The 21,391-nt window shown below is 52.3% G+C and overlaps 1 protein-coding gene across 4 annotated transcripts in view; it reads right to left on the reverse strand.

Annotated features, from left to right (window-relative positions):
• The window catches only part of LOC149455315 (uncharacterized), an 83,311-nt gene extending 62,924 nt beyond the window's left edge, over nucleotides 1-20,387 (reverse strand). For all 4 annotated transcript variants that reach the window (XR_016314080.1, XR_016314081.1, XM_089686466.1 and 1 more), the window contains exon 1: nucleotides 19,785-20,387. Coding sequence is in view for 2 of the 4 variants with exons in the window: in XM_089686466.1 (XP_089542592.1) it covers nucleotides 19,785-19,934 (150 nt within the window). In the remaining 2 variants the exon portion in view is untranslated. The remainder of the gene's footprint in view (nucleotides 1-19,784) is intronic.
• Nucleotides 20,388-21,391: the final 1,004 nt, after the last annotated feature.

A 21,391-nucleotide genomic window follows, 5' to 3' on the forward strand; every position in this document is an offset into this window, starting at 1 on the left:
TGGTTATTGAGCTCTAAACCAAAACTAGCTGTAGAATCCCAGACCAGAAGACGTTGGGTTAACTAGTGGAGGGAGAGGGAGAGAGAATGAACAACGTGAGCTGTTTACCTCCTAATAGACAGGAAGGTGACCAATACACATACAGGAGCCCAGACCGAGCTATCTGGCACCATACATGTGAGATCATGACGATAGGGAAGAGATACGTCCATCACTGGAATCCAGAAGTTACGGGCAGGTAAAGTGGTTCTAAATCAAACGCCTTACGGCTGTTTTTACTTCAATCCATTCTCTGCATTACGGTAACAAACCTTCCAAGCAGATGATCCCCCCCTCAGCCCCCCAGCCCCGCAGCCCCCCGTGATACGAGGTACCCAGGGAAGGAAAGCCAGACGAGTTTGGCAACCACAGTCTTTGTTTTTCTTTATTCTGGCGACACGAAAAAGAGCTTTCTTCAGCCAAAAGGAAGGAAACCAAACAGTCCGTAGTCCTGGTATCTGAACAAACCATCTGACCACCGCTCACCACCAACCTCTCAGCCCCACATTGGGTTGGGGTTCCCCCTGGTCTCCAGGTGCTGCAGGGGTTCAGCAACAAATTTCTCACCCTTGCAGTTTGTGAATATTTTACTCCTCACTGCTTGCTGCCTTACAAACCTCCCCTGCCTGGGACCTAACCCCTCCAGGACCAAAGTTCAGGTAGTCAGAATTTGGAGGTTCTTCCCACCCAAATCTCCTCGAACCTCCAACGTTCTGCATCTGACAGGAACTTACTACTTCTGAACTGAAAATCAGTCCAACCAGTCCAACCAGACTACCCTGGAACTCCTCACCCTGCATGGCTGAGAACCCCTGAGAACTCAACCAAGTCTTCAAACTGTCCCCCTTAAAAAGGGACCACAACGCAAATATTGAAGAAATATACTGGATATTACCAGTGTCCTGTACACCCCCTTATACTTACCTGAGCCCGCTCTCGATCCAACGTTGGGCAGAGACTCTCTCCGCTTTCTCTTTCCTCACAGGACAGATTGGATAATAGTGAATGAAATCCAGTGACAAGGTGGGGGGGTCTCGGGGCTGAGCCATGCTGTTCTTGTCCCCAGATGCAGGCAACTCGGGGGATTTAGCCCACATGACTTTCCCCATAGAAAGCATTTCCGGCACTGAAATCAGGCCCTGCTGAAGAATGGAATGATATCTGGCCTGTAGGAAGGAATGAACTGAACTGCATATTGCATATACACTTCTCAAAAAATTTAAAGAAACATTTTTGAATCAATCCGGCATCAAGTCAATGAAACTGCTGTGATATGGATCTGGTCAGGTGAGTCGCAGAGGGGCGTATTCATCAGTTTCAACTGCTTTGGTGGTAATGAAATTAGCAACGGGTGCACTGGATCGGCAACAATAAGACGATCCCCAAAACAGGAATGGTTTTACAGGTGGAGGCCACTGACATTTTTTTCCCTACTCATATTTTCTGACTGTTTTTCACTAGTTTTGCATTTGGCTCGGGTCAGTGTCACTACTGGTAGCATGAGGTCATACCTGGACCTTACAGAGGTTGTGCAGGCAGTCCAACTCCTCCAGGATGGCACATCAATACATGTCATTGCCAGAAGGTTTGCTGTGTCTCCCAGCACAGTCTCAAGAGCACGGAGGAGATTCCAGGAGACAGGCAGTTCCTCTAGGAGAGCTGGACAGGGCCGAAGAAGGTCCTTAACTCATCAGCAGGACCGGTATCTGCTCCTCTGTACAAGGAGGAACAGGATGAGCCCTGCCAGAGCCCTACATAATGACCTCCAGCAGGCCACTGATGGGAATGTCTCTGACCAAACATTCAGAAACAGACTTCATGAGGGTGGCCTGAGGGCCCGACATCCTCTAGTGGGCCCTGCGCTCACTGCACGGCACCATAGAACTGGATTGGCATTTGCCATTATACACCAGAATTGGCAGGTCCACCACTGGGCCCTGTGCTTTTCCCAGATGAAAGCAGGTTCACACAGGTGACAGACGTGAAAGGATCTGGAGAAGCCGTGGAGAAGGTTCTGCTGTCTGTAACATGGTTCAGCAGGACCGTTTTGGTGGTAGGTCAGTGATGGTCTGGAGGGGAATATCCATGGAGAGACGCACAGACATCTACAGGCTAGACAATGGCACCCTGACTGCCATTAGGTATGGGGATGAAATCCTTGGACCCATTGTCAGATCCTAAGCTGGTGCAGTGGGTCCTGGGTTCCTCCTGGTGCAGTGGGTCCTGGGTTCCTCCTGGTGGAGTGGGTCCTGGGTTCCCCCTAGTGGAGTGGGTCCTGGGTTCCTCCTGGTGGAGTGGGTCCTGGGTTCCTCCTGGTGCACGACAATGCCCGGCCTCATGTGGCGAGAGTATGCAGGCAGTTCCTGGAAGATGAAGGAATTGATACCATTGAATGGCCCCCACACTCTCCTAATCTAAATCCAATAGAACACCTCTGGGATGTCATGTTTTGGTCCATCCAATGCCGTCAGGTTGCACCTCAGACTTTCCAGGAGCTAAGTGATGCCCTGGTCCAGATCTGGGAGGAAATCCCCCAGGACACCATCCGTGGTCTCATTAGGAGCCTCCCCCGACATTGTCAGGCATGCATATAAGCATGTGGGGGCCACACAGACTACTGAGGAGCATTCTGAGTTGCTGCAATGACATTCAGCCAAATGGACTCTCCTGCTGCATCATTTCTTCACTTTGAAATGTCTTTGAATTCAGTGCTCTGTAGGTCGATCATTTTCATTTCCATCAAATGATGGGGCGTCCTTACGTTCCTAACACATCACCCCGTCCATGTGAGTATAGAGATCCAGCAGAAGATTCCTCCCCATTGAGATCTAATGGGTTTTCAAAGTTTCCCTTTCATTTTTGTGAACAGTGTATACGAATTTCCTAGTATGCTGGGTACACTAACCTACCTAGCAATACATGCCCCTAGAGCGGATACACTGATCCAAAGCGGACTGACACACGCATTGCACATCATTTCTAAGACTTTTGTTTATCATTTTTAGAATATAGATCTTGTTTTATTCTCTTTTCTCACCCCTCTACTTGCCATTGCAAAGATACGTCCTGGTATCCCAGAGCATGCACTCATCTGGTTATTGGGAAAGCGTCCTTTCAGCATCAGGATGGTGTTTCAGGTGGAATTCAGGACATCCCACACCTTCGGCAGGAGAGAGTATTAGAATAGGGGGTTTATGTGCCACTCAGGGGTCCGGTTATATGTACACTTATGGCTTTACAAATGTGCAATGCTCTCTGCTTGCTTGGGAATGAAAATGTAATTGATTGATTACTGTTCTCTAACAAGCATGCAGGACCTGTCAGAAACTGTCCAATTCAGGTCTGGAAACCTCTGCTGTCCTCTCACGTTCTAATTTGAGAACTTCTGCAAAAACTATTAACAACTGGACGGTTTTTATATGCCGATGCAGCCTACAGAGTGCCCCATCAGAAGGAAGTATTTTCATCTCTCTGCAACTAATATTTTAGCTTTTATGAGGGATGAAACATACTCCTTTGATCTGTGTATATTCTTTTAGAGCTCCCAATGTCAGGGAGACAGATCGGAGCCCCCCTGGTGTCATGAAGCCGAAACGTCTGCATTTCTCTTTTAAACTTCAGGAAGATGGCCAAGTCTGATTACATATAGGTGACAACATCTTATTAGCACCCAGGTGTCACTTCCAGCCTGAGGAAGCTGGAAGTCTTTTCAGATGTTAATTGATGACCATCTGTGTCTGAGTACCTATGACTGAATATTTCTTTAACAACAAGGAATGATCTAGATTTACATTTTCATATTCTCAGGTCACATCTTATCTACTCAAATCTGTACTTTTTATGTCACAGTACACTTATGGCTTTACAAATGTGCAATGCTCTGTGCTTGCTTGGGAATGAAAATGTGATTGTTTGATTACTGCTCTCTAACAAGCATGCAGGACCTGTCAGAAACTGTCCAATTCAGGTCTGGAGACCTCTGCTGTCCTCTCACGTTCTAATTTGAGAACTTCTGCAAAAACTATTAACAACTGGAGAAATACAAAAGCCGTGATATCAAGCTGCCTCATATAACTGTCCACTCATCCAATCTGTCCACTGTACTGCAAAGGCTCCATACAACAGCCCATATCTTCTGAGTGGGCAGTAAAATACTGGCCAAAGTATGAACTTACATTGCGATGTGTACATTCACCCTTATGTGTTCAGTGGCAAAATGTCCAGCCCAGTGAACTAATACAGAGGACCTATTCACTACAGCCCAAGTTAAAGTTACACTCCAATCAAAACTGAAAGAGAAACCTTGATATTCATACAAGAAGCACAGCCTACCTGATCAGTCTAGAATGTTCCCAGCATAGCAAGAATTCGTGGCTAGACTTTCAACAAGAATAGCGTCTGAAAACCTAAACTGATTGCCAAAGGACCATTAAGGGTTGCGGCTAATCAACACAGAATTAATATAGACCCAGGAGGACCCCGATCCTGACACAGCAATATGGTAGGAGACCCAGGAGGACCCCGATCCTGACACAGCAATATGGTAGGAGACCCAGGAGGACCCCACTGCTGACACAGAAATATGGGAGGAGATCCAGGAGGACCCCACCGCTGACACAGAAATATGGGAGGATACCCAGGAGGACCCCACCGCTGACACAGAAATATGGGAGGAGACCCAGGAGGACCCCACTGCTGACACAGAAATATGGGAGGAGATCCAGGAGGACCCCACTGCTGACACAGAAATATGGAAGGAGACCCAGGAGGACCCCACCGCTGACACAGAGATATGGAAGGAGACCCAGGAGGACCTCCACTACTGACACAGAAATATGTTAGGAGACCCAGGAGGACCCCACTGTTGACACAGAAATATGGTGGGAGACCCAGGAGGACCCCACCGCTGACACAGAAATATGGGAGGAGATGCAGGAGGACCCCACTGCTGACACAAAAATATGGAAGGAGACCCAGGAGGACCTCCACTACTGACACAGAAATATGTTAGGAGACCCAGGAGGACCCCACCACTGACACAGAAATATGGAAGGAGACCCAGGAGGACCCCACCGCTGACACAGAAATATGGAAGGAGACCCAGGAGGACCCCACCGCTGACACAGAAATATGGTGGGAGACCCAGGAGGACCCCACCGCTGACACAGAAATATGGGAGGAGACCCAGGAGGACCCCACCGCTGACACAGAAATATGGGAGGAGACCCAAGAGGACCCCACCGCTGACACAGAAATATGGAAGGAGACCCAGGAGGACCCCACTGCTGACACAGAAATATGGTAGGAGACCCAGGAGGACCTCACCGCTGACACAGAAATATGGAAGGAGACCCAGGAGGACCCCACTGCTGACACAGAAATATGGAAGGAGACCCAGGAGGACCTCCACTAGTGACACAGAAATATGTTAGGAGACCCAGGAGGACCCCACTGCTGACACAGAAATATGGAAGGAGACCCAGGAGGACCCCATCGCTGACACAGAAATATGGAAGAAGACCCAGGAGGACCTCCACTACTGACACAGAAATATGGAAGGAGACCCAGGAGGACCCACTACTGACACAGAAATATGTTAGGAGACCCAGGAGGACCCCACTGCTGACACAGAAATATGGGAGGAGACCCAGGAGGACCCCACTGCTGACACAGAAATATGGAAGGAGACCCAGGAGGACCCACTACTGACACAGAAATATGTTAGGAGACCCAGGAGGACCCCATCGCTGACACAGAAATATGGAAGGAGACCCAGGAGGACCCCACTGCTGACACAGAAATATGGAAGGAGACCCAGGAGGACCTCCACTACTGACACAGAAATATGTTAGGAGACCAAGGAGGACCCCACTGCTGACACAGAAATATGGAAGGAGACCCAGGAGGACCCCACTGCTGACACAAAAATATGGTGGGAGACCCAGGAGGACCCCAGTACTGACACAAAAATATGGTGGGAGACCCAGGAGGACCCAACTGCTGACACAAAAATATGGTGGGAGACCCAGGAGGACCCCACTACTGACACAGAAATATGGGAGGAGACCCAGGAGGACCCCACTGCTGACACAGAAATATGGAAGGAGACCCAGGAGGACCCCACTGCTGACACAAAAATATGGTGGGAGACCCAGGAGGACCCCACTACTGACACAGAAATATGGGAGGAGACCCAGGAGGACCCCACTGCTGACATAGAAATATGGAAGGAGACCCAGGAGGACCTCCACTACTGACACAGAAATATGTTAGGAGACCCAGGAGGACCCCACTGCTGACACAGAAATATGGAAGGAGACCCAGGAGGACCCCACTGCTGACACAAAAATATGGTGGGAGACCCAGGAGGACCCCAGTACTGACACTAAAATATGGTGGGAGACCCAGGAGGACCCAACCGCTGACACAAAAATATGGTGGGAGACCCAGGAGGACCCCACTACTGACACTAAAATATGGTGGGAGACCCAGGAGGACCCCACTGCTGACACAGAAATATGGTGAGAGACCCAGGAGGACCCCACTACTGACACAGAAATATGGGAGGAGACCCAGGAGGACCCCACCGCTGACACAGAAATATGGGAGGAGACCCAGGAGGACCCCACCGCTGACACAGAAATATGGTAGGAGACCCAGGAGGACCCCACCGCTGACACAAAAATATGGGAGGAGACCCAGGAGGACCCCACCGCTGACACAGAAATATGTTAGGAGACCCAGGAGGACCCCACTGCTGACACAGAAATATGGAAGGAGACCCAGGAGGACCCCACCGCTGACACAAAAATATGGTGGGAGACCCAGGAGGACCCACTACTGACACAGAAATATGGTGGGAGACCCAGGAGGACCCCACTGCTAACACAGAAATATGGTGGGAGACCCAGGAGGACCCCACCGCTGACACAGAAATATGGTAGGAGACCCAGGAGGACCCCACCGCTGACACAGAAATATGGTGGGAGACCCAGGAGGACCCCAACGCTGACACAGAAATATGGTGGGAGACCCAGGAGGACCCCACTGCTGACACAGAAATATGGTAGAAGACCCAGGAGGACCCCACTGCTGACGCAGAAATATGGTGGGAGACCCAGGAGGACCCCACCGCTGACACAGAAATATGGGAGGAGACCCAGGAGGACCCCACTGCTGACACAGAAATATGGTAGGAGACCCAGGAGGACCCCACTGCTGACACAGAAATATGGGAGGAGACCCAGGAGGACCCCACCGCTGACACAGAAACATATTTGAAGCCAGATTGGAATTTGCCAAAACTGAGGAAGCCAAAATCCTTCTGGGAGAATGTGCTGTGAACAGAAGAAATAAAATGGCAGCTTTATGGTAAAGCCCATCATTCGACTGTTTTCAGAAAAAGCAATGAGGCCTTTAAAGAAAAGAATCCAGTCCCTCCAGTCACACATGGTGGGGGGGGTCACAGTCTCTCCAGTCACACATGGTGGGGGGGGTCACAGTCTCTCCAGTCACACATGGTGGGGGGGTCACAGTCCCTCCAGTCACACATGGTGGGGGGTCACAGCCCCTCCAGCCACACATGGTGGGGGGGTCACAGTCCCTTCAGTCACACATGGTGGGGGGGGGGGGGGGGTCACAGTCCCTCCAGTCACACATGGTGAGGGTCACTGATGGTTTGGGGGTGCTTTGCTGCTTCAGGCACTGGATGTCTTGGCCGTGTACATGGCAATATGAAATCTGAAGACTACCAAATAATTCTGGGGGGCAATGTAGGGCCCGCTGTCAGAAGGTTGGGTCTCCGTCAGAGGTCATGAGTCCAGATCTCCATCCCATAGAGCTCCTGTGGAGAGATCTCAGACCAGCAGTTGGGAAAAGGAACCCTTCCAATCTGAGAGACCTGGAGCAGTTGGAGGAAGAAGAGCGATCCAAAGTTCCAGTAGAGAGGTGGAAGAAACTCATTGATGGTTCCAGGAAGACATTGATTTCAGGGATTGTTTCCAAGGAGCATGCTACCAAATATTACATGGAGGGTGCCAATAATTTTGTCCAGTTCATTTTTGGAGTTTAGCGTGGAATGGGTCAGATTTGCCTTTTTGTTTCTCCACTTTTTTGTGTCACCAATACAAACAAAAAGAAAGAAACACGAGAAAGCCAAAACATTAGTAATTACAGCAATTTTCTGGGTGAAGTGGGGCGTTATCTGACAGAAATGCAGGGGGGGGGGAGATTTTTGGCCATGACTGTACTTCATGCTTGATGTCTCAGTCCTCATACCTCACTGTGAACTGGACACACCTCACACCTTTGTACTGACCAGTCATAAATACCATCCCTTATGCCTCATACCTCTTACATTAAAGCTTCATTTGTCATTCCACATGCCTCATACATACCTATAGGATCTTGTTGGACATCTTATTCCAGAACCATGGCCATTAAACTTGAGCGCCGCCCCCCCCCCCCCCCCCCCCATAGCCAAATATGTTGACCACTCTTCATGGCTATACCATCCTCTTTACGTCTGGAGGAAAATAAATGTAATCTCCTGTCATGGAGCTGGCCCTTCCTCCCCCATCCTCTAGGCTTGCTCCCTGTCACCCCCACCCCTCACTCTTCTGTCCCATCCATGCTGGGACTTCTAGTCCTCCGTGTCCCTGACACAGGCAGCCCTCAGCAGCCCCTCACCCCCTTGTCGCCTGCAGTCTGGCCCCCTGCTGAGGGATTCCACAAACAGGTCCCCATCCCCCTCCCTTCCCCCTCTGCACATCTTCCCCGGATCCATGCCAGACAGGGACAAAGGCCGTGTTCCCTGGGCGGGTCTGGAGACCTGGGGGACAGGGCCCGTTGCCATGGTAACCCGAGAGGAAGTCTCGGGTTACCACTGCAGCAGCAAGGCGCCCAGCTATGTACTTAAGAGAGAGCAGGGCAACCCCCCTTCTGTTCTCTTGGCTGCCTGTGTGAGAGAAGACTGTGCTGCAGTGCCAGTTTCTCTCAGACGACCATCCCCCGGGCTCCTTCTCCTGTCCCTGGCTGACCTGACTGCCCATCTGCTGCTGGATCCCTCTCCTGTGTGAGGTGAACTCTCTGCTGCCTGGAATCCCTTCCCTGCCTGGATTTACCCTCTTATTCCCTGTGAGTCTGCGGGCTGGACACTTTTCCTGCCTGGATTTAACGCTTTGTTGTCCGTGAGCCAAATGGACTTAAACCTTCCCAGCCTGGAGCTGCCTGTGTGGATTGACCCTGTGTTGCCTGTGTGGACTGTAGCCCTCTGTGTCCGGCTCCCCGCATCCAGTAAGTGGAATAACACCGTGCTGCCCAAAAGACTGAGCCCAATTCTCCCCAGGAACCCGAAGTCCAACAAAACCACCTCACCCTTGCCTTACTGAACCCTGTGGATTACCATCCCCCTGTTGTTCCATATTGCCTTTCAGAGAACTTTACTGTGTTGCTGTGTCTGGTGTGGATCTGTGGACTAAAGGAACTGTTGTCTGTGCCCCAAAAACCTCCCCAATAAACGCCCGCACGTCGGGTTCTGTGCAATCTGTCTCTGTGTGCTCTCTGGTTCTCTTGACATCTCCAAACACGGAAAGGTTTCTTCACAGTAAGAGCTATGAGAATGTGGAATAGACTCCCTCAAGAATTGGTTGTGGCCAGCTAGTGGATTGCTGTAGGAAAGTCCTGGATTCTTTCTTGGATACACAGAATATAACTGGATAGAACATTTATAGGGAAAGTTGATCCAGGGAATATCCGATTGCCTCTCGGGGGATCAGGAAGGATTTTTTTACCCTGCAGGAGCAAATTGGATCATGCTTTGCTGGGTTTTTTTGCCTTCCTCTGGATCCACTGTGGGTATAGGATTATAATTTTTTTTTTATGGTTGAACTGGATGGACCTTTGTCTTTTTTCAGCCAGACTAAGTATGTAACTATGTAACAATCCTTCACTCATCTGGGAAGATCTTCCACAAGAATTTGGGGGGTGTCTGTGGGAATTTGTACCATTTGTGAGGTCAGGTACTGATGTTGGAGGAGAAGACCTGACTCACCATCAACGTTCCAATTCATCCCAACGGTGTTCAGTAGGGCTGAGGTCAGGGTTCTGTGCGGGACACTGGAGTTCCTCCACACCAAACTGGTCATCCATGTCTTTATGGACATACAAAAATGCACATTTGGCACTCCGCTGAGTTTTTTGCTGAAACTTTATCTGAACCAGGAGGTGCTTCTCTCCCTTGTCAGATAAGGCTCCGCCCTCTGACACATTTCATCAAATGGACCAAAGAATAAGAGGCTGGGTTTAGGGTTAAGCCCACTGGGTGAAATGCATCAAAGGCCCTCTCCTCCAATCCTCGCCGACTCTTCTCCACCTTCAACTCTCTACTCTCCCCCCCCCCACCTCCACCCAGCACCTCACTCACCGCCCTTGAGATTGCCAATCGCTTCAAAAACAAGATTGACGCAATTCGCAAGGACATCGCCGCAACTCACACGCCCTCTCAACCCGTCCCCTCTCACACAGCTACCCCCTCATTCCCCCTCCCCCTCGACATAACCCACAGGGACTTCGTCACTGCTCAAACTCCCTCCAACCCCGTTCCCACTCACTCAGCTACCCCCTCATCACCGTTCTCCCACGGCCCCACCACTGCTCTGACCTCCACTTCCACCCCACCCTACATTCCTCATACTGAAGCCCCCCCAACACTCCGCTACTTTGACCTTGCTACTGAGGAAGTCTCCAAGATCCTCTCTGATGCTCGCCTCAACCCTATCCCCTCACAACGCCTATGACCTCCCTCCCCCTCCATCCTACGCTCCCTCACCCACATCTTTAATCTCTCCCTCTCCTCCGGCACTTTCCCCTCCCCTCTGAAACATGCACACATCACCCCCATACTTAAAAAGCCCTCCCTGGACCCCAATGACCTGAACAACCTCAGACCCATCTCCCTGCTTCCATTTACATCCAAACTCCTCGAGCGCCTAGTCTACGCCCGCCTATGCTCTCACCTCAACGACAACAACCTCCACGATCTCCTACAGTCCGGCTTCCATCCCCTACACTCCACCGAAACTGCCTTACTCAAACTCTCCAACGACCTGCTAACTGCCAAAGCTAATGGCCACTATTCAGTGCTCCTACTCCTTGACCTCTCCGCGGCCTTCCACACAGTCCACCACCCCCTCCTCAAAAAAAAACTACACTCCCTCGGCCTCAGAGATTCTGCCCTCTCCTAGCTCTCATCCTACCTGTCACAACGCTCTTTCAGCGTCACCTACAATGCTACCACCTCTCCCTCACTCCCCCTCTCTGTTGGGGTCCCTCAAGGCTCTGTCCTCGGGCCCCTTCTCTTCTCCATCTATACCTCCTCCCTTGGCCAACTCATACACTCTCACGGCTTCAACTACCACCTATATGCCGACGACACTCAAATCTATCTCTCTACCCCTCACCTCACCCCCTCAGTCTCCGCCCCCCACCTCACCCCCTCAGTCTCCGCCCCCCACCTCACCCCCTCAATCTCTGCCCAAATCACACACCTGCTGAGCGACATATCAGACTGGATGTCACTCCACTTCCTTAAACTGAACCTCTCCAAAACCGAGTTTCTTGTCTTCCCCCCAGCCCGGACCCCCCCCCATTGACTTCTCCGTCACATCCAACAACGCCACCATCAAACCCGCCCCGCAGGCCAGAGTACTTGGTGTCATTCTGGACTCCAACCTATCCTTCCAGCCCCAAGTCCAATCTTTATCAAACTCATGCAGACTCCGCCTCCGCAACATGCAGACTCCGCCTCCGCAACATCGCCAAAATCCGCACGTTCCTAACCCCAGAAACCACTAAACAGCTCATCCACTCCCTCATCATATCACGACTCGACTACTGCAACTCCCTCCTCACTGGCCTGCCTCGCCGCTGGCTATCCCCTCTTCAGTCCATCCTGAATACGGCTGCCAGACTCATTCACCTTTCCAACCGCTCCATCTCCACCACCCCCCTCTGCCAATCCCTCCACTGGCCTCCGCTCAGTGTCCTCCACCCCCCTCTGCCAATCCCTCCACTGGCCTCCACTCAGTGTCCTCCACCCCCCTCTGCCAATCCCTCAACTGACCTCCACTCAGTGTCCTCCACCCCCCTCTGCCAATCCCTCCACTGGCCTCCACTCAGTGTCCTCCACCCCCCTCTGCCAATCCCTCCACTGGCTTCTGATTGCGCAGATTTCAATTTCAATTTGCGCAAATTCACAATCCTAACACTGACGTACAAAGCCGTCCACCATACTGCCCCGAACTACATCACCGACCTAATATCCAAGTACCACCCAACACGCACACTCCGCTCCTCACAAGACCTCCTTCTCTCTAGTTCCCTGGTCTCCTCCTCCCATGCCCGCCTCCAGGACTTCTCCAGGGTGTCACCCATCCTCTGGAACTCCCTGCCTCAACCCATCAGATTATCACCTACTCTCCTCTCCTTTAGGCGCACCCTGAAAACCCACCTCTTCAGGGAAGCCTACCCCACCCCCTGCTAACCTGCCGACCTCCTCCACTCTTCCTACCACTCCATCCCCCACAGCTATCTCCTCCTGTGCCACCATCCCCTCCCTCCTAGATTGTAAGCTCCAAGGATCAGGGCCCTCGATCCCCTCATGTATCACATTGTATTGGTATTGTTCTGTCACATGTTCTGTCCCCCTCTGTAATGTACAGCGCTGAGCCAACTATCGGCGCTTTATAAATACTGTATAATAATAATAAAGGGGCGGAGGCACATCAATGAGGGAGAATTGGATCCCAGAGAGCCCTATCTTCCATGGTTGCTGCAAATCCGGATCTGTGCCATCTACTGTATACAGACTTATATCCATGGGCCAGACAGACACCCTCCAGCCAATCGCTGTTGCTGGGAAATGCAGTCTGTTCTCCCCCTTGTGATAGTCCAACCCCCCCATCAATAGTCCAACCCCCATCAATAGTTCAACCCCTCTATCAATAGTCCAACCCCTCTATCAATAGTCCAACCCCCCCATCAATAGTCCAACCCCCCATCAATAGTCCAACCCCTCCATCAATAGTCCAACCCCCCATCAATAGTCCAACCCCCCCATCAATAGTCCAACCCCCCCATCAATAGTCCAACATCTCCATTAATAGTCCAACATCTCCATCAATAGTCCAACCCCCATCAATAGTCCAACCTCCCCACAGTCTCTCCCACCATCAGTAGTCCCACCCCTCATCGATAATCCCTCCCCCATCAATAGTCCCTCCCCCATCAATAGTCCAACCCCCCCACAGTCTGCTCCCCCCATCACTGAAGATTTGCGAATATATGGAACTGGAACCGTGCTGTTGAATCTTCTTCTACTATTTATAACAAGAAGGTTTCCTTTCATATCACCTGCCTGGGCCGGAGCAGCTCCATCGTCATCCCAACTATCCCAATCCGCCCATAATTGTCACAGGTGGAGATCATTTAATTGGATGAGGTTCCCTCCCCCCCATCACCCTCCTTATTACCTGACACCTTCCAATAATCACAGCCCGGGGGGGGGGCAGGGATGAAAGAGACCTACTACAAAGAGGCCCTGTCATACAACGAGCTGAATCACTGGCTGTGAGCCACAAAGACAGAACTCACCATCATTCCATTACTGAGCACAGCTGATGTTCCTATAACACCGACATATACCACAGCACTGTACAGAGATCACTGAGCCAATCACATCAGTCTCTGTACCAGAGGAGCTTACGCTCTAATGTCCCCTCCCCCACAGTCCCATCAGTCTCTGTATCAGAGGAGCTTACACTCTAATGTCCCCCTCCCCCACAGTCACATCAGTCTCTGTACAGAGGAGCTTACACTCTAATGTCCCCTCCCCCCACAGTCCCATCAGTCTCTGTACCAGAGGAGCTTACACTCTAATGTCCCCTCCCCCCACAGTCCCATCAGTCTCTGTACCAGAGGAGCTTACACTCTAATGTCCCCTCCCCCCACAGTCCCATCAGTCTCTGTACCAGAGGAGCTTACACTCTAATGTCCCCCTCCCCCACAGTCACACCAGTCTGTGTACCAGAGGAGCTTACGCTCTAATGTCCCCTCCCCCGCAGTCCCATCTGTCTCTGTACAAGAGGAGCTTACGCTCTAATGTCCCCTCCCCCACAGTCCCATCTGTCTCTGTACCAGAGGAGCTTACGCTCTAATGTCCCCTCCCCCACAGTCCCATCTGTCTCTGTACCAGAGGAGCTTACACTCTAATGTCCCCCTCCCCCGCAGTCACATCAGTCTCTGTACAGAGGAGCTTACACTCTAATGTCCCCTCCCCCACAGTCACATCAGTCTCTGTACAGAGGAGCTTACACTCTAATGTCCCCTCCCCCACAGTCCCATCAGTCTCTGTACCAGAGGAGCTTACAATCTAATGTCCTCTCTCCCACAGTCACACCAGTCTCTGTACAGAGGAGCTTACACTCTAATGTCCCCTCCCCCACAGTCCCATCAGTCTCTGTACCAGAGGAGATTACTCTCTAATGTCCCCTCCCCCACAGTCACATCAGTCTCTGTACAGAGGAGCTTACACTCTAATGTCCCCCTCCCCCACAGTTCCATCAGTCTCTGTACCAGAGGAAATGAATTCAGAGACACCCCGAAAATCAAAGTGAAGAAATGGTGCAGCAGGCGAGTCCATTTGGCTGAATGTCATTGCAGCAACTCAGAATGGTCCTCAGTAGTCTGTGTGGCCCCCACGTGCTTGTATGCATGCCTGACAACGTCGGGGGAGGGGCCTAATGAGACCACGGATGGTGTCCTGGGGGATTTCCTCCCAGATCTGGACCAGGGCATCACTGAGCTCTTGGACAGTCTGAGGTGCAACCTGGAGGCGTTGGATGGACCGAAACATGACATCCCAGAGGGGTTCTATTGGGTTTAGGTCAGGAGAGTGTGGGGGCCATTCAATGGTATCAATTCCTTCATCCTCCAGGAACTGCCTGCATACTCTCCCCACATGAGGCCGGGCATTGTCTGCACCAGGAGGAACCCAGGACCCACTGCACCAGGAGGAACCCAGGGTCCACCGCACCAGGAGGAACCCGGGACCCACCGCACCAGGAGGAACCCGAGACCCACCGCACCAGGAGGAACCCGGGACCCCCTGCACCAGGAGGAACCCGGGACCCCCTGCACCAGGAGGAACCCGGGACCCACTGCACCAGTGTAGGGTCTGACAATGGGTCCAAGGATTTCATCCTGATACCTAATGGCAGTCAGGGTGCCATTGTCTAGCCTGTAGAGGTCTGTGTGTCCCTCCATGGATATGCCTCCCCAGACCATCACTGACCCACCACCATATCGGTCATGCTGAACCATGTTACAGACAGCAGAACGTTCTCCACGGCTTCTCCAGACCCTTTGGGCTGATGGGTTAAGGACCTTCTATGGCCCTGTCCAGCTCTCCTAGAGGAACTGCCTGTCTCCTGGAATCTCCTCCGTGCTCTTGTCTCCTGGAATCTCCTCCATGCTCTTGTCTCCTGGAATCTCCTCCATGCTCTTGTCTCCTGGAACCTCCTCCATGCTCTTGAGACTGTGCTGGGAGACACAGAAAACCTTCTGGCAATGGCAGGTATTGATGTGCCATCCTGGAGGAGTTGGACTGCCTGTGCAACCTCTGTAGGGTCCAAGTATGGCCCCATGCTACCAGTATTGACACTGACCCGAGCCAACTGCAAACCGAGTGAAAAACAGTCAGAAAAGATGAGTAGGGAAAAAAATGTCAGTGGCCTCCACCTGTAAAACCATTCCTGTTTTGGGGGTCGTCTCATTGTTGCTCATCTAGTGCACCTGTTAACATTTATTTACTACCAAAGCAGCTGATACTAATGAACAACCACCTCTGCGACTTACCTGACCAGATCCATATCCCAGGACTTTCATTAACTTCATGCGACTCGGATTACAAAGTCTTCTTTTAATTTTTGTGAGCCGTGGACATTTATATAGTTACATAGATCATCTGGTTGGGGGGGGAGGGAGAGCAAACCAAAACACACGTGTAAATAGTAAACCTCCATATACAATCCTACACCCACAAATGATCCAGAGGAAGGCAAAAAACCCAACAAAGTACCAATTTGTACCTACTGGGAAAAAAGATTCCTTCCTGATCCCCCGAGAGACAATCGGATATTCCCGGGATTAACTTTCCCTATAAATGTTATCCATCCTGGAGGTGATCTGTCGCAGCGGTATCCATCCTGGAGGTGATCTGTCGCAGCGGGGTCCATCCTGGAGGTGATCTGTCGCAGCGGGGTCCATCCTGGAGGTGATCTGTCTCAGCGGTATCCATCCTGGAGGTGATCTGTCGCAGCGGTATCCATCCTGGAGGCGATCTGTCGCAGCGGGGTCCATCCTGGAGGTGATCTGTCGCAGCGGGGTCCATCCTGGAGGTGATCTGTCGCAGCGGGGTCCATCCTGGAGGTGATCTGTCTCAGCGGTATCCATCCTGGAGGTGATCTGTCGCAGCGGTATCCATCCTGGAGGTGATCTGTCGCAGCGGGGTCCATCCTGGAGGTGATCTGTCGCAGCGGGGTCCATCCTGGAGGTGATCTGTCGCAGCGGGGTCCATCCTGGAGGTGATCTGTCTCAGCGGTATCCATCCTGGAGGCGATCTGTCGCAGCGGGGTCCATCCTGGAGGTGATCTGTCGCAGCGGGATCCATCCTGGAGGCGATCTGTCGCAGCGGGGTCCATCCTGGAGGTGATCTGTTGCAGCGGGGTCCATCCTGGAGGCGATCTGTCGCAGCGGTATCCATCCTGGAGGCGATCTGTCGCAGCGGTATCCATCCTGGAAGTGATCTGTCTCAGCGGGGTCCATCCTGGAGGCGATTTGTCGCAGCGGTGTCCATCCTTGAGGTGATCTGTCGCAGCGGTATCCATCCTGGAGGTGATCTGTCTCAGTGGGGATCCATCCTGGAGGCGATCTGTCGCAGCGGTATCCATCCTGGAGGTGATCTGTCTCAGCGGGATCCATCCTGGAGGTGATCTGTCTCAGTGGGGTCCATCCTGGAGGTGATCTGTCTCAGCGGTATCCATCCTGGAGGTGATCTGTCTCAGTGGGGTCCATCCTGGAGGCGATCTGTCTCAGCGGGGTCCATCCTGGAGGTGATCTGTCGCAGCGGTATCCATCCTGGAGGTGATCTGTCGCAGCGGTATCCATCCTGGAGGTGATCTGTCTCAGTGGGGATCCATCCTGGAGGCGATCTGTCGCAGCGGTATCCATCCTGGAGGTGATCTGTCTCAGCGGGATCCATCCTGGAGGTGATCTGTCTCAGTGGGGATCCATCCTGGAGGTGATCTGTCTCAGCGGGATCCATCCTGGAGGGGATCTGTCGCAGCGGTATCAATCCTGGAGGCGATCTGTCGCAGCGGTATCCATCCTGGAGGTGATCTGTCTCAGCGGGATCCATCCTGGAGGTGATCTGTCTCAGTGGGGATCCATCCTGGAGGTGATCTGTCTCAGCGGGATCCATCCTGGAGGGGATCTGTCGCAGCGGTATCAATCCTGGAGGCGATCTGTCACAGCGGTATCCATCCTGGAGGTGATCTGTCTCAGCGGTATCCATCCTGGAGGTGATCTGTCGCAGCGGGGTCCATCCTGGAGGCGATCTGTCGCAGCGGTATCCATCCTGGAGGTGATCTGTCTCAGCGGGATCCATCCTGGAGGTGATCTGTCTCAGTGGGGATCCATCCTGGAGGTGATCTGTCTCAGCGGGATCCATCCTGGAGGGGATCTGTCGCAGCGGTATCAATCCTGGAGGCGATCTGTCACAGCGGTATCCATCCTGGAGGTGATCTGTCTCAGCGGGGTCCATCCTGGAGGTGATCTGTCGCAGCGGGGTCCATCCTGGAGGTGATCTGTCTCAGTGGTATCCATCCTGGAGGTGATCTGTCTCAGTGGGGTCCATCCTGGAGGTGATCTGTCTCAGTGGGGTCCATCCTGGAGGTGATCTGTCTCAGCGGTATCCATCCTGGAGGTGATCTGTCGCAGCGGTATCCATCCTGGAGGTGATCTGTCTCAGTGGGGTCCATCCTGGAGGTGATCTGTCTCAGCGGGGTCCATCCTGGAGGTGATCTGTCGCAGCGGGGTCCATCCTGGAGGTGATCTGTCTCAGCGGTATCCATCCTGGAGGTGATCTGTCTCAGTGGGGTCCATCCTGGAGGTGATCTGTCTCAGTGGGGTCCATCCTGGAGGTGATCTGTCTCAGCGGTATCCATCCTGGAGGTGATCTGTCGCAGCGGTATCCATCCTGGAGGTGATCTGTCTCAGTGGGGTCCATCCTGGAGGTGATCTGTCTCAGTGGGGTCCATCCTGGAGGTGATCTGTCTCAGTGGGGTCCATCCTGGAGGTGATCTGTCTCAGCGGTATCCATCCTGGAGGTGATCTGTCGCAGCGGTATCCATCCTGGAGGTGATCTGTCTCAGTGGGGTCCATCCTGGAGGTGATCTGTCTCAGCGGGGTCCATCCTGGAGGTGATCTGTCGCAGCGGGGTCCATCCTGGAGGTGATCTGTCTCAGCGGTATCCATCCTGGAGGTGATCTGTCTCAGCGGGGTCCATCCTGCAGGTGATCTGTCTCAGTGGGGTCCATCCTGGAGGTGATCTGTCTCAGTGGGGTCCATCCTGGAGGTGATCTGTCTCAGTGGGGTCCATCCTGGAGGTGATCTGTCTCAGTGGGGTCCATCCTGGAGGTGATCTGTCTCAGCGGGGTCCATCCTGGAGGTGATCTGTCGCAGCGGGGTCCATCCTGGAGGTGATCTGTCTCAGCGGTATCCATCCTGGAGGTGATCTGTCTCAGCGGGGTCCATCCTGCAGGTGATCTGTCTCAGTGGGGTCCATCCTGGAGGTGATCTGTCTCAGTGGGGTCCATCCTGGAGGTGATCTGTCTCAGTGGGGTCCATCCTGGAGGTGATCTGTCTCAGTGGGGTCCATCCTGGAGGTGTTGCTCCATTGCTGCATACACGCGGCACACTGTGCACTGCACAAACCCCTCCCCCACTACACCTCATATCCCAGGTACAGTATTATTATACAGGATTTATATGTCACCAACAGTGTGCGCAGCGCTGTACAATCCCCTCCCCCCCCACTACACCTCATATCCCAGGTACAGTATTATTATACAGGATTTATATGGCACCAACAGTGTGCGCAGCGCTGTACAATCCCCTCCCCCCCACTACACCTCATATCCCAGGTACAGTATTATTATACAGGATTTATATGGCACCAACAGTGTGCGCAGCGCTGTACAAACCTTCCATCCTGCTAGCACACATATCCCAGGTACAGTATTAACAGGAAATATCAGATGTCACTTACAGGTTAGTAGACTCCAGGTATAATCTCCTGTTTTCCCCTCCACTTTGTCCGATTCCCCACTTTTTGTCCGATTCCCCACTTTTTGTCAGATTCCCCACTTTGTCCGATTCCCCACTTAGTCAAAGTTTCAACAAGCAAAACGAGTGATATATAGTACCTGGAGCAGCTGTGAACATTTACCGCTCCCCTTCATTAGCAGACTGAAGGAAGGAAAGAAAACAAATCCTATCTAAAAAGGGTCAGAAAGGGGGATATAAAAAGCTGCTCCAAAGGCCCCAAAGCAGAAAATAAAACAACTGCAACCACAAGCAATGTAGCTCTGACATATTCTGTAGCGCTGTACAAAGTGGTATTATCTCACCAGTGCCCTCATGTTGGCGGCGGGGGGGTCGGTCTGCGATCGGTAGACGTTGTGTTTGTCCACAATCAGTTTCTTCTCCTTGTTGCTCAGTGCAGAGATGAGGAGGGGGAGGCAGAGAAGAAGAGGATGAAGATGACGGTATCTCCCCATGGCCAAGTGTGTTATATGGTACAGGTGTGATCAGTGCTGCACATCGGTATAGGGCGGTGAGATGGGTTGTATATTTCACCTGCGTTACCTGGGCATTACACTACCTGTGTGTCAGTTTGTATCAGTCAGTGCTGCGGGTGTCAGTGCTGTGGGTGTCAGTGCTGCGGGTGTCAGTGCTGAGGGTGTCAGTGCTGCGGGTATCAGTGCTGCGGGTGTCAGTGCTGCGGGTGTCAGTGCTAGTTCCTATAGTGCACAGTGTGGTTGTCCTGGCAGTGTGTATGAATTGCCAGTGTCTGTCCTGTGTAGTGTCAGTATATCTCAGTGTCAGTATATCTCAGTGTCAGTATAGCTGTCAGTGTAGAAGTGTCAGTGTCAGTATATCTCAGTGTCAGTATATCTCAGTGTCAGTATAACTCACTGTCAGTGTCAGTGTAGAAGTGTGCAGCTCTCTGCGCAGACTGAGGGAAGGAGACTATAAAGCGAGGATCTGGGTGTGCCGTGCGTCACGTCTCCACCCATTGATGTATTATTATTCTGTGTTGTAGGGACCAGGGACTGGGCTGAGCCGAGAACACTCCGTCCGTCCAGCTGGGGAGCGGTAACAGCCCTCTGTTTTGTAGATTTTCTGCCCATTAATGTCCAGGATTTATAGTATTCTATCGGGTTTGTATTGTTATTATTTTCCTGTTCAGGATTTCTATTGTATTAAATTCATTCCTGATCTGCACAGGTGTCACCCCCAGGAGTCCCTTTAACCCCTCCCTGCCCCGTGGTCACGCGGTTCTCTTCCTGCATTAGAATTACAGATGAGCCTCTTTATTGGCTGAGTCATTTCCTGCAGTGCCAGTTGGCCGAGCGAATGCATTTCATTCATGGCAGGACACGGCTCATGGTGTCATCACAGGAGATTGACCTCACACGTAGAATGAACACGTGTGCAGGACAGGGACATTCCATGATTTACCTAACAAGCAATAGACCATTCCTCACTGACCTCTGTAGCTGCAGCCACTGTGGATCAGTTCATCCTCAGCAATCATAAGAGGAGCAGGGAGGTCCTTCCAGTCTGGTCTCAGCACTCTGCTCTCTCCCCTCTTCCTGGGCTCCTGTTCACATTACAGAATAAAAGGCTGGTGGACTGAGCGCCTGAGTCACTGCAGGAAAGGGGAGGGTGGGGAGAGGCAGGGGGAGCTGAGCTGTCACGTCACTGCTGGGGGGGGGAGTAGGAGGAACTGAGCTGTCACGTCACTGCTGGGAGGGGGGAGTAGGAGGAACTGAGCTATTACGTCACTGCTGGGAGGGGGGAGTAGGAGGAACTGAGCTATCACGTCACTGCTGGGGGGGGAGTAGGAGGAACTGAGCTGTCACGTCACTGCTGGGAGGGGGAGTAGGAGGAACTGAGCTGTCACGTCACTGCTGGGGGGGGAGTAGGAGGAACTGAGCTGTCACGTCACTGC

Source organism: Staurois parvus, unplaced genomic scaffold (genome assembly GCF_062004578.1).
Source record: "Staurois parvus isolate SC_StPar_1 unplaced genomic scaffold, SC_StPar_1.0 ptg000398l, whole genome shotgun sequence".
NCBI lineage: Eukaryota > Metazoa > Chordata > Amphibia > Anura > Ranidae > Staurois > Staurois parvus.